This window comes from Oenanthe melanoleuca, chromosome 5 (assembly GCF_029582105.1).
Source record: "Oenanthe melanoleuca isolate GR-GAL-2019-014 chromosome 5, OMel1.0, whole genome shotgun sequence".
NCBI lineage: Eukaryota > Metazoa > Chordata > Aves > Passeriformes > Muscicapidae > Oenanthe > Oenanthe melanoleuca.
In genome coordinates, this window is record NC_079339.1 from 39,868,153 (window position 1) to 39,882,650 (window position 14,498).

At 38.0% G+C, this 14,498-nt stretch overlaps 1 protein-coding gene across 8 annotated transcripts in view; it reads right to left on the reverse strand.

Moving 5' to 3' along the window:
* SPTLC2 (serine palmitoyltransferase long chain base subunit 2) overlaps positions 1 to 14,498 on the reverse strand; it is a 77,795-nt gene that overhangs the window by 49,087 nt on the left and 14,210 nt on the right. For all 8 annotated transcript variants that reach the window (XM_056493812.1, XM_056493811.1, XM_056493810.1 and 5 more), the window contains exons 3-8: positions 9,997 to 10,151; positions 8,805 to 8,953; positions 8,354 to 8,478; positions 3,799 to 3,892; positions 1,094 to 1,199; positions 42 to 261 (exon numbers count right to left, since the gene is read on the reverse strand). In XM_056493812.1, coding sequence (XP_056349787.1) covers positions 42 to 261; positions 1,094 to 1,199; positions 3,799 to 3,892; positions 8,354 to 8,478; positions 8,805 to 8,953; positions 9,997 to 10,151 — 849 coding nt within the window. The remainder of the gene's footprint in view (positions 1 to 41; positions 262 to 1,093; positions 1,200 to 3,798; positions 3,893 to 8,353; positions 8,479 to 8,804; positions 8,954 to 9,996; positions 10,152 to 14,498) is intronic.

Consider the following 14,498-nt stretch of genomic DNA (forward strand, 5'->3'; position numbering starts at 1 on the left):
AACGGACTTCACTACCATCCACAAGATTCCCAGCTTTTTACCTTCTTGCCCCCAATGTATCCTCCTGCAGCTCCAAAGCTTTTGGTGAATGTTCCCATCATAACATCCACATCTTCAGGATTGAGTCCAAAATACTCCACTACACCCCGGCCACTGGGACCCAGGGCACCTATACTATGAGCTTCATCAAGGTACAGATAGGATTTGTACTTCTTCTTAAGGGCAATCACTTCAGGCAAACGGACTATGGATCCCTCCATACTGTTGAGAAACAAAAATGCAGTATAAGTTGATTTAATAGTTAGGACCACCTTACAGAGCCTATAGTCACTAAACTTTCATTTCTTTACTCTTTTCTGTTATTGCAAACACTTAAAATTTGCTAGACCCATCACAGTCTGCAGAGATGCATCTCTCCTCCTTGCACCTGGGGCCCAGATCTCTGCTTTCTACCTGTTCAGCATCTCTGGGATGCTGACACACAGACTGCTGTTCAGCAGCAACAGGAAGTTAGGGCACAGGAACGTGTTCAGTGATAATTCATTTATAAAATTATCTCAGTTTTACTTCCACCCTAATGTCAGTATCCTGACTTGACAGCCACTTACCTGATGTTTCTAAGAACTAACTAGGTTTTCATTAGTAACACTCCAAAACACCACATTTTGTACTGGAAGTCACTAGGATTTAAATGCCTAACACAGCTATGCCTACTGCTCCTATTCATTCTTAGTAAAAACACTAAATTTGTGCAATTCCATTCACACTAGCATAATCTAGTGAGCACAGAAAGAATGGAATGGACAAGCAACTTAAGACCTCAGCTCTGATATAAATAATCAGTTTTGATTAATTAATTTCTACAACCTGATCAGGATGTGGGAAGCATTGTGATAACACCAGGTACAGCTACAATTCTAGCAACAGAAAGCCCAGGATGTTAGACATTCACAGTGTAATTTAATTCACAGATGAGACTAATGAAATAACTATGAAGTGACAATATTCATAGTTTGATTTGGCAAAGAAACCCAAACACTAAGCATTTAGATCTCATGTGGAGGGTCTTAGGAATATAAAGAATAGTTTGTACCTGTATATTCCTTCCACCAAGATAAGAATTTTTTTCCAGGGCCTCCGTGTACGAGGTTGCCCATGCACAATAGCATCTTTGAGCAGCTTCTCCAGGCTTTGCATATCTGCACCAGAAATTACTGTTAAATGGTACCAAAACAGCTACCAGCTTGAACTTTGACATGACTAAAGACAGCAATACTCCAGAAAGGCACAAACTGCTCCAGCATGGAGGACAGACCATATACAAGTCAACAAGCACAGGCTTCATCTACCTATAGGCCCCATGGATGAGATTTGAAGGGCATAGGTGACTCTGAACTCCAAGGACAGATTTCATCATTCTAAACTAAAAGTGCAAGTTAGAGAATTAGGCAGAAACAAAGAAAGTTGGGGGAGGATAAAAAAAGGAAGATACCTCATTCTGATGAAAAGAGAAGGCAATTTAAGTAGTAAGAATGTCTTGTAGATAGAAATAATTCAGAAAAGAACAACAGAATAGAGCTAGAACACAAGTTCAAGGATAATCAATTAGAGATAAGTAGAATATAGATCTAAGCGCAGGAAAAGAAGCAGGGCAAGTGTACTTTTCTACTTCTTTGTTTAAAATTTAAGGGATTGGAAGTGGGAATAGAAAGCCTCTAAACCAAATGAGAAAAGGAAAAAAAGAGAATCACCAGTGTAGGGAAGAGGACAATGTTCAGCATATCAGAAACTAGACAGATGAAAAACGTATTCTGAAATCTTGCAAGCTTTGCTTACAAACACTTGATGTGATCCTAAGAGGCCTAACTAATGTGAACAAATACATCCGTGTGGAATCGGTCCTTAAAAAAACCTCCAAGGAAAGGAGTGAAGATGGGATTAATCCAAGCATAAAAGCCAAGTACTGAGCAAGAGACAGATAGAAACACTAGGGCATGAAAAAGAGCACAAATTAATCATGGAAGGAGAACTGGTAGACTAGGGCAGCTTTAGTGGCAAGAGGTGATTGTGAACTAGATCTGGACTAAAACTAAAGTGCAAAGTAGGTGAGGTAATGGACTGTTAAAAGACAGCTTCTGTTCAGAAAGTCAACAATGAAGAAATCAGCAGTGTAGTCCCTCTCTCCAACAGGTCTCTCAGTGAAGGAAAGACATGGTTAGTGCAGTTAGGAAAAACAATGGAAAATAAAGTTCTACTATAATTTTTCAAGAAGGAGGGGAAGATGAGTCCGAGCTTAATAAAAAGGACAAACTACAGAATAAGGCAGGAAAAAAATAAAAACATTGAACAAGGAATTTCAGGGTAATTTTTCATTTCCCCCCCTTAATTTCTAAAAATCTGAATATGAATGAAGCCATTAACATCTCAAGAAAATGACATTAAAAAGGCAACACAGAGTATAAAAAGAGTAGGACTGAGAACACATACAGAAATATGAACTGAATATCATCTTGAAAGGCCAAGACCATTGTTTACATTTTGCCTTGATTCTAATCTGCCATTACATCCTCTTCCACAGAAACCCACAACTTAGAATGAATATCCCCCAATTTCACCAGGGCCATTCCCACAAAACTTCTATTTTTCATCAAAGCAGCTTCTAAGTCCTTCTCCCCATAGCCAGAACTATGTTTGCCACAAATGTTCTTTGAAATTCTGCCAACGGATGCAATGTTCAGAAGTATGTCCATACAAATGCAGAAGTTGAATGTAAACTTTAGTGATCTTGCCCAGCAACCAAAATTTATGAAGCATTAAAAAGAAAAAATGAATGTTACAATAAGCTCTATTTTTTTGTAAAACAAATTATTCGAATTATAAAAAACAAGAAAGAGCGCACACAAAAGAAACAGTAAGCACAGCAGAGAGAATCCACACTATCAAGTAGGACAAAGAGAGAAAAATAATAGCAGTCATCCAAGTTTTGCTGTTACCAGTATACACTTTTAAGAGAGCAAGAGTCATCGAGATCTCAGAAACTGACACTATAAAGAGCATTAGGAGTACCTGAAGAATGAAGATAGTTTTTATGAATCAAGAACAACCACGTGCCTCTTTCATCATGAGTAAAGAGAAGGATATCCTAGGTAGTTTTAACCTGGAAGTTATTATAAATACCTCCTTTGAGGAAGATGAAACTAGGAAATTTAAAATTCTGTGTATTTTGGAAACAAATACTTAAATACTTAAAGCAAGTAATTCATTGAACTTAATCTATGCTTCACGGCTCAAAAATTCTTTTAGTACTACATTGTGCCAATTCATGACTTTCTAGTTTAGCTAGGACATCTGCAATCATAAACTTTTGTTACTGTAGGAGCATGATAGCATCTAGTTCTAAAATTAAACTTTCTTATTCTCTAATTGTAATCTAGATCCCTACAAGATTGCATTATTATGTGACACACTCAGCCATGCTGAGCTATCCAAGCATGGTAGAACAAGAAACCATGTTAAAACACCAGTGCCCCTAGACTTGCCAAAGGGCAGCATGTTCTCAGTATGCATAAGATGTAGGCCAGAATAGCTTCAGGATGTGTTATTAGCTGGTACTGAACATATTAAAAAAATTTGATTCAGGATGATTCAACTTTCAGTAGCAGCAGTCTCCTGACCTTTAATGTAACTAGCAATTGATTTCCTTGCATGAAATTGGACTCCCAGCTATTAGAAGACAGAAAATATTGTATCTGATCTATAGCACCTGCAGAAAGGCAGAGTCCACCATCTGATACTTACTGTTGTGCTTAAAGATTCGAATAGTTGCTCCTGACAGTCTTGCTCCGAGCACTAGTGATGCATGATTCAGTTCATCACTCAGAATCAGACAGCCCTGAATTAGAATGGGAAAGAGGAAGATATTGAAAAGGTTATATTTCACAGCCAAGCATGTAGTACCTTTCAGCTCTGAAGTGCTCCAAGATAATTTAAGAAAAAAAAATTCTAACACAAATGCAGCTAGTCCAGGCAAGACTTGCTAAGATCCAATTTGCAGTCTTAGTACAGCAAATAAAAATAGACAACTGCTCTTAACTAAAAGAATAACTTAAGTTTCACTTTTCCTGGAAGTCCTGCAGCTGAATCTGCCTGAATATCTCATGCTGTTGATGAGTACTCATCCTCCTATGCAGTCAGGTAAAACAGGGAGCAGAGCAGCTTGCCACAGTTCACTCAGCAAGTCGACAGTGCTGCTAGGAAACAGGACACTGAAGGCCTAGGTTAAAGGCCTTACCAAAGTTGCACTGTTACTTTCATTAGGAGGCAACCACTGATTAAACCCATGTGTAGGTAAAGGTAATATACCAGAGACACAAAGTGGAAAACAGAATTCCATGGTGAAATGGAGTAGTTTTCTGAAGCCATTAATCATGATACTGAATTAATTTGATTTTTCAAATAAACCCAGAAGACAAATCCTTGGACAAACATTATAAAACAAGATATGTATGTTTGGAAAGCAGTGATGATTACAGGTCAATAACTGATATGCTGAACATTCTGTCACAGCAGTGTCACTGTGGACTACAGTAATATGTGTATATTGGGGGATTAATATGTAAGGAAGCAATAATATTTCTAAATAACCTTGGCCCACTCCAATTACTATGCATATGTGCTGAAACTTCAGAAGTGACTTTGCTCAGTTAAAAATCTAGAAAGGGTGTCAAGATGCTGAAGATCTAACACTAAAACATTCTCATTCCATGCTTCGCTAATAACAAGTAATGGAGGGAAGTATCAAGAGGATTTCTTGTCTGCAATGGGAATTACTAGAAAGGACTGTGAAAATCATTGCCTATAGTTATACAAGGAGTGTCACAAACAACAGGAGTACTTTCTCCAGAACAAAAGAAACTGTGATGCACCTAGAAACATTCTACATTTTCAGAAAGCTCAAGATTGGTTTTCCCCAGAAACTGCAACAAATGTCATGTGCTCACACTGCTGCTACAAACATCCACATTACACATTTCATATGCTTTGGCATATTGTTATAAGGCAAAATTTCCAACTAGTGCTTGCTCTTTGGAACTACTATACCAGACAGAGTATGTATACATCAGAGGGCATTGCTTTCAAACACTTCTGTATCAAAAAACATGAATATAGCACTCCAGACCTAGTATCGTTCTTGAAAGGTAGAAAGCAGGAAAAGTGAAAGATTAAAAAAAAAAAAAGAAGAAGAGATTAACTGCCTAGAAAAAGCTTTTCCGTAAAAACAAGGATGAGCTTTTGGTGGAGAAAGTAGACTTAACAAATTGATGAGCAGCAGCAGCCTCTTTTCACCCTCTGCTAACAGGACATTCAATTACAAACAAATTAATTTGAAACTGAAGTAGTAACTAGTCTAGTATTGCCTGCCACTAGAGAGAGAGCAATGGATCACAAAAGCCATTGGCACAGTACAGCAGTCACTGATGATTAGATGAAAAACTGAGTGATGCTACTATAATGATAAGACTTCAGTTGCATTTATCTGCAAATTAGCATTTGAGAAAGCATCCAGGACAAGGCTAACAGGAACTGGAGATAACACTACTTGGACTCTAGAAAAATATGTCAGTGAAGATCAGGCTTACCACCACATCCTGCAATGCCAATTGAAGTGAATACCACATTTTACTACAGAGTGTTACATATATGAATTGTGTAATTTAGTCTTGAGCACCTATATATGAAAATTAATTTGCTTTCTTACAACCAAAAAAAAATATCCTTCAAGCATCATTGTTCTAACTCAATTGCCTAGTCTCTCTCAATCCAGAGCTATGATGAAAAGCTCTGTGCTAAAGGCAGTACAGAATGGTGTTATTACCTAGTTATATTAACTACATTAATGATACCTGATCCAAAACAGGCTAGTTTGAGAGTCTAGCTTAGCCTCAAATGGTCTAACAACTTCTGACTGAGTAGCCCTCAAATTTCACATTATCTGTGCTCAGCATACTTGGCAGTGACTGTACCAGACACACGACAACTTGGCTGTGAATAGAGGGTTCTACTGATGCAAACTGCCAGGTGCAGAAAGAACTGGTTTTAGTGATGCTTTAACAGTGCTGAAATACAACTTTCAGTCTACACCAACTATACCTATTTTCAGCATTTGCTTAGTAGAGGCTGCTGTTAACAAGGGATAGTGGATAAAGACCAGCTAAACAGTGATGAAGCTTTTGAATTCCTTTGCTGACTAATGCTAATCAAATTATGGCATAGAGATGGATCTAGGATAGTCAGACTGTATATGTTGCTATTAAAAGAGTGTTGAGTAGGAACATAAACTAAGGGCTTCAGGATTCCACAGACCAGAAAAAGAACAGGTGGTCTGGTATATGTGAGCAGCTAAACTCAACAGCTTCTTTTTAGCTAATTACTTAGTAATATAGGAGCCCAGATACCATTAACTTCAAAGATATCTTGTGTTCCAAGCAACTTTGCAGTTGAAAATGTAGGCAGGACATGCAAAAAGACACAAACAGTCATTAAAAAAAAAAAAGCCCAAGAATTTAAGCAAGCATGAGAGTCTCTGAGCTTTACTGAACACTTTCAAAGCATTGCCAAACAGGTTGTGCACACACAATTAATTGTGTACTGGGTGGTGCCAAAACTCAGGATTTATGTGTCCGTATTTGCAGACAATGAAGAAATCCAATGTGCAGCAAGAAGCAACTTCAGGCAGCTAAAAAAAACATTTAGTGAACATTCTGAACTGCAAGATGGTTTATTTGACAAGGCATCTTTTCTTCACCAGAGTGCAATTTCTGTTTGGAGTATTCACCTGAGTATAAGAGCAGTTGTATTGTTATGAGACAAAAGCTTCTTTCTACTTTATTTCAAAGAAACTAAGTATGCTCATGACTAACCCAGTATGGACTGCTGTACCCATTTATGACAAGAGCTGGCTTAGTAAAGTGAGCATAAAAACGCGTATGTAAAATGCCTTGAAATTTATTGTTCAGATTCTCTCAATGGTTGTAAAACCTGCTGAAGCTCAAATATGAAAACTCAGAATCTGAGTAAGGTGTCTCACAGGTATTCTCCTAAGGTATTGAAGATATACAGTGGCCTCCACATAGAAAAAAAGATTAAGTTTGCAGGAATGAGTAATTTGTAGTGACAACAATGAGCAATCTACTTAAATGTATCTGACAGCGTGTACTGAATCTGAAAGGTCTCACAGAAACCATGAATCATTTTTCTGTTGAACTTAAAACAGAGATGTGGAAAGACAAAGAGCCAAAAAATGCAGGTAAAAGATACGTCAGAAATAACATATGTTGCTCAGATTCACAGCACTGCAAAAGTATTTGACTCCAGAAAGATTGTGGAAAGAAAAGGCACATTACATAGACGGTGCTACTTCCTTGTTACCAAAACAAAATAAAACAAAAAAAAAAAAAAAAAGAAAATCACCAGGAAGAAAAGTTGCCAGGAAGAACAAGGCAGAAAATTTATGAACTATAGATACCACAAGTAGAAGATTTATGAAGTAATCTCAGGAAGTGAAAAAAGAAATAAATTAAATAAAAGGAAAATAATTCACTACACAGGGACAAAGAATTCCAATAGACTAGCAGTACTAAGCTGACAATGAATAATTAAAAAAAAAAAAGACCTGTTCCAGTATTTGCACTATTTTATTCTTCGAAGGAGCTAAGAGATCATGTATTTTGCATCAGAAGAGGCAAAGAAAACTTTCACTTTTATTTCATTTTCCAATAAGTAAAATACAGCATAAAAGCATAGCTGGAGATACTGGACATTCAGATTAATTGTCTGCTGTTTTATGGGGCACACAGTAAACACCATGAGTCATTACAGTTGACCTTCTTTCCTTCAAACAATCTTTCTACTTCTTCAAAGGAAGTATTTTTTAGCTGTCATTCAAAGATAATAAATTCTCTATGTACCAGCATGCAATTCAGCTTGTCTGTGTAGCTGACACAGTCAGTTTTTAGTGTCTCAAAACCACCAATACCTTCAGCCAATCAGTCTGTTAATCAGCCACCATTTCACACACCAAGGAACAGCCTGAGGAAGCAAGCTTTAACATGCTAGGCTTTCTCCCAGAGATAAAGTTCTGGGCTGCTACTGGCTCCAAGGATGCTCCCAAAGGGAATGTTTCCCAAAGAGATTTTTGCAATGGTTAGAGATGCATACTGTAACCTACAGTTTCCATAGAGAATATCTGCAGGGGCTGCCACTGAGGAAACACAAAAGCAAACAAGTAGCTTTTAGAAAAATTAACCACTAGAATCTTTGTTAGGTGAGCTTTTGTCCATGACTTAAGCCATACCTTGCCAACTAAAGCAGGAATGTTCATAGAGTTGGTTGCAAATCCCATTCCATATGCCATTGCAGATTCCACACCTAGGAACCTGGCAACTAGCTTTTCCAGCTCCTCATGCTTGTCCAAGTTTCCTGCACATAAAACAAATGGGAAATTCAGAGTAAGGAGAAGCTTTCACTATTGCTAAATTTTACGAAGAGAATTTCCACTAACCATGCTGTGCTTTATTTAAAAGCCCATAAGCCCTGAACAAACCCCATATATGAAAACACAAATAAGACAACTGCTGTGCAGTGTAAACTAAATCCAGGAAGTCAATTTGTCTTCACTGAAGTAACAGCTGCTTTATCAGTTAGACTAAAGTTCAATGCTAAAACAATTAATGTTTCAAAGACCTGCAATCAGATACAGACTCTGAAACACACATTCAGGGAACATACTATCATCCTCCACTTACCCATCTCCTGCCTAGTGCTGCACACCCCAGCTCCATACTGGGACAGAACTTTAGCAGCTGCTTCTTGGCAAGCCCCAGTCTTCTGTGCAAACCCAAGGTAGTTGTAGGACCCCATATTTATGATATCTTTTATCACTCTCCCTGTGTATCTGTGTTTCAAAAACAGCACAAGTTAGGACACTCAAAATTTTAAAAATTATCTACAAGAAGTATTTTTTCACTTTCCTAAACTATATGTTAAAACTCAATAGAAGCTCAAACTAACCAATAAATTATTTCAGTACTGCCTCTCATCATCAAACTGCAACAGTTCAGTGAAAAAGATTCTCTCCCTATCTTACAATTTCAAATTAATTCCCAGAAGAGTTTACATTTACAGGTGAATTTGCTATCACACATAAAATTGCTTGAGGCTTCTCAAACCATCTGCTGCTCTGACATGTTTCTCCCTCCATCCCAGAAACATCCAACTTTTCTTTCAATTACAAAATAACATCTCTACATCAATCAACTTGGCAGCCCCTCAAGCGGGATATCCTCTAAACACAGAAAGGAAACACATCTGGCACTTCTGTGCTAACAATACGTGACAAAGGAGAATAGGGAACAAGTTTAGCAGAAAAAAATCAATTTTAATTCTCTTGCCCTTGAAACCGAAGAAGAGATTTAACTAGTTTCACCAAGCACTGTGCTGCAAGCCTCTTCACATCAAACATATGATAAGTCATTTTCAATTTGTAAAAATCCTTTCTTGCAATTCGCATTTTGTTTCTACAGACTACTTCGGCTCTGACTCAAAACTATCATGTTAAATTCAGTTTAGGCAGCAACATTTGTTTCAAGTGGCAGAGCTAATTTTAAATCGACACAAAGTCACAAGCAGAAGTGCAATCCAAAGTATCCACACCAGGTTTTTGTCATCATGCACAATGGTATTAATTTTATTACAGTTGTATGCCCAGGAAATCTTAATTCAGTAAAGTAGCCAATATATTATATACAAATCATCACCTTGGTGGCTAAATGCATTTCAAAAGAGCAAAATTCATTGATTCAAGCTGTTAGAAAGCTCAAACTTTCATAATACAGCTCATAACTCACTGCTCATTTAACCTCACAGCCTGCAATTTGCTTTTAGAGACCCTATATTTCAAGACAGGTCTTGCAAGTTTTTTCTTCAATTTTGACTCACGTGAATGTCCAGTTATAGTCATGGGAAACCCTCTCCATCATGTCCACTTTGGCCCCTGGCACACTGCAGATTGGACGGTTCCAGCTGTCCCGAATGCGCATGTAGAGATTTCTGTTGTAGAAGTTTTCAAAGTCCTGGTACAATGGGACAAAGTCCTGAAACACATCAAAAGCACTCAAAGTAAAAGGAAAATATATATGGCAGCAAAATAAGAGTAAGAGGAATAATTCTTTTCTGTCATTCTGGTGTTATGAAAAAACTAAAGAAAACACAAAACATAAAATAACCCCCCTCATTAAATCGTGGGCACATAAGCTTTGCAGGAGAGGTACAGTCAGTCTTCGAGTTAAACAGAGCAAGTGAACATGCAATGGTTTTTTGGCAACAGACAGTATGCATTGCTGTACTGAATACACAAAAATTATATATTAATACTTTGAAAACTGAGGTGCTCTACCATATTTTATTCTGTGCATAAGGAATGCATTTAATATAGCATCATTAGCATTATTTTACACATTACCATTAGAACCCTCCACAATGTTTTGTTTTCAGTAGAAGCTAATGAGCTACATTATGGCACCTCTCTTCTGCACAGCTTATCAACACTGAAGTCCCACATGATTTTTATGAATGAGCCTTTCCTGAATTTTAGCTTCCCTTCCAATGTTTTCCAGGAAAAGTGAGTGAGTGGCTTAAACGGATAACACAAGAATGTCAAACTAACTGTGGCAGCAAGGACATCTGAGCACTCAAGAAGGTTTTTTTCTTGCTCCAAAGTCACAAGTTTCCTTTTTACTATTTAATTAAAGAAAGTCTGACATTTAGTAGAGATAAAAATGCATAATTAATTTGCTTCTCTTGGGGAGAAAAAAAAAGCGCCTTTTTAATCATTTACAGAAGGAAAAAGTAGAATTTATTAACAAAGATAAGAGAGAGCAGAGCATTTCTTCCTGTTTTTCACACGAAAAATGCAAACACTGTGACGGGAATTTTATTTTTGGTGACAGTATGAGAAAGGTTGAATATCTCACCAAGTACTATGGTGTCAGACATTTGTACCAATGAAGCAAAACTGGGAGCGTTTATGGCAGATTTTTAATAAAAACACCAACAGGCACTTACATGCTCTTAAAATGCTTGCCTGTAGGAGGAGTACTTTTTTCATTACTTTCCTATTTTAAGGATTTAACAACTTTGCCGTTGCAGCTTGGAGTAAAGGAACATTTAGGTTCACACCTTTGCATCGTACCAGCAGCTGCACAGAAAAGACAGAGCCCAAAAGTGCCAACTTTTGGCAAGCAGATACAGTTGCACCTAAACACATTTCTGATTTGCCTGAGCCAAAAAGGCACAAAGATATTACTTTCCACGACTTCAACTATGGAATTCAATTATGGAACAACCCAAATTTAGCTAGCAATCACTCTTTCAGAGAACCACAGGTACATCCTTTCTCAAAGACAGACTGTGGGAATAAAATTTCTAGGACCTAAGATGCACAGAAGGGCAATTATTTCTTCCATCTTCCTATCCTAATTCATGACACAAACTCAAAATAATTATCTACAGGGGTTTAAAACCCTCTGCTATGTTACTTGTAGAGGGGTGGGGGAAGTGAAATCAAAAAGAAACTCTGGCACATTAGAAGATCAACACTTGAGAAACTTGTTAAATCTACTTATAACCCACCGAGATGCTTCTAAGTATTTTCAACTCCTCTTAACCATCTATGCACAAGAGCTCAGCTTTGCAATAGTTATCCAAGCACACCAATTATGTGAGCCAAGAAACAACTGACATTTTAGCCAAGGTTCTTGGCTAGGAGGGGGAGGCTGGAAATGAGTCATTATACCAACTCAAGCAGGTATGCTTGGATTGATATAGCCCAATCCCACTTCAGATTACTCATCAAATGAGTTTTCTTTTGAAACCCAAGCTGACGAAGCCAGACAAGTAACAAGCTCAACTGGTGAGATAAGGACAGTCAACTACAATAGGTTGGCACCACCAGTATATGTAACACAAGCATGAACTTAAAAGCCAGCATTAGAACTAAGTTTAAAGTTATTCTGAAGTAGAGAAGTTATCTGAACCTATTAGATTATGATAAGGATAAAATGTGTTTTAAAAGTCAACAAGAATTCAAGGAATAAATTATGGGTAAGGGAATTAAGGGACACTAGCTTTAGTTTTTTCAGGGTATGAAGTTGTAGGATTATAGTAAAGGGCTCTAACTGTAGGTATCAGCACACTATCAACTCTCCTCTGTTATCTGTATGTGTACTGTTCCCGTCAACAAACCATCCTCAGATAGGTCTCATGAAAAAGTTCCTTGGAATAGGACAAGCAGGAAGTGTTATTTTGGCATAATACAAAAATGGATTGTCTATTTCCTCAGTGATCCTAACCCCACTGAGGGGTTCTCACGACTCATGCATATGAGAATGTAAAAAAACAAAGGGTAAGGATTCTGTGCCTTTATAAACTAACACTAACTTTTGGAGTTTCAAAGCCCTCTTTTGGTGCTGGCATACAGGAGCAGATGGTCTGCTGGCTGTTTTAGGGGTTGGTTGCTTACCTCCTCCATCCTTCCAGAGTGTAGCATTGCAGTAGATAGTACAACAAAAAGACCACTTGAATTCCTCATTGTAATTTAATGTTTTCAATCTTTGAACCAAAAAAAAAAAAAATCTAGGGAGGAAGGGAGGGATGAACTCTATCAATCCATACTTTTCACCCAGAGGGCACTGAAGGAGGCTGCCAAGGGGAAGTGGTCACAGCACCAAGCGTGACAGAGACCAAGAAGTTTGGAAACCCTATCAGGCACATGGTGTGACTCTTTGGGATGTCCTGTGGAGGCCTAAGAGCTGGACGTTCATGTCCTTGTGGGTGCCTTCCAACTTAGCATATTGTGACTTCAAATTTTTGACACATGCAGCCACAGTACTCTGCTGCAACAAGCATCCTAGGGCTGCAAGCAACCACTATCACCTTTAAATGGCCTTCAGGTCTTGTTATTTTTCTATCAAGTTCTTATCTTATTTCAGATCCAACACTCTTCCTAGCTAAGTCCCTAAGAATATCAGTCTGAGATGAAACACTTTCATTCAGAGGAAAAATATTCTAGGAGTTGCTTCTTTGAGCAATCTGATTAAAAGAGTCAAGCAACTGCAACACTGGACCCAAAAGAAGGAGCAAAAGCAGCAAGTTCTTTCATTTATCAAGCTAAAAAAAATTCTTAACAGCTCTATTCCTTTAAATTTCAGCCAAGAACACATTCCCTATTAATGAGGGGATGCCTGATGAAGAAACCAAAGTACTAGTGGTCTCCCAGAAGCCTGAAAAGCATAGCCAATGAAGGGAAGAATAAAATTCTCCTTTGGTGCAACACCTTAGCATAGGTGATTTGGGAACCCATTATTTCATCATACTCCAAATTAATATTGCAACAAGTGAAGGTCATAATGAGATCTTTGTAGCCTTTAGCTCAGGGCACAGGGACATGCAAATGCAGTGATTATGCTACTTTTAGAGCCAAGTTTTCACAGCATTGCACCTAAGCTAACAAACGGTGCCATGAGCACCAGCAGGGCTTATTTGCAATTCGCATTATGTGCTCTCTGATAACACATAACAGACTCTGAACAGAAACCCAGCAGACAATTGAAACAAATTTCAGGTTTCTAAAAGGAGGCAGAAAGACTAGTTTCATCTCACTGTTACGTGAGTCAAGAAAAGTGGAGCAATAACTGTGAGTAGCGTTTGTATCATCACGAGGCCTCTGATGAGCTACACAGATGCTAAGACAACATCCAACAAATGACTCCAGTTTACTGCCCCTGAAATATTCCTGCAGCTGGACTCCTGTGAACATGTGTTTGAAAATCCCAGATGCTAGAAACATGTTCTAACTGGGCAAACTACAGAGCATGAAGCAGTATATTAGAGTTATCAGCCCCATTTACAGCCACTCCCAAACACAAAACATGTAAGGTAATCAACAGGCAAATCAGACTGGAGGAAAGGTGAAAGAGATTTTCATCTGGCCTGTAAAATCCTGGAAGCATTTTGCAGACTTAACTACGCAGTATGACCAGACAGCACATTAAATGGGTATGCATAAATTGACTCCAGGATAATTGAGAATTGTTAATCGTGCCACTTACTCACGCCTAAAACAGAGCAGTAATGCTTCAGAGAGGATGTGCTACACAACACTGGTTTCCAGGAAAAGCTCAGCTGGATATATTTTAAACAAAGCCAAAACCCATGAAACTATTTCCTGGAAATCAGTATTAGCAGAGTCTGTCCCTTTTCACCCTTATGTGTTTCAACAGTGAGGTTTTCCTGGAATCATTCATATCAATGCATGGCTCTAATAAATTCCAAGGAATTTACCTGCCATCAAAGACAGTTGTAATTCAAACCTGTTCAAAATCCTGCTCTGCTCTTTAAATTAGTTTGGTCACTTGCAGTTTTCTAGTTCTGATGCAGAATAA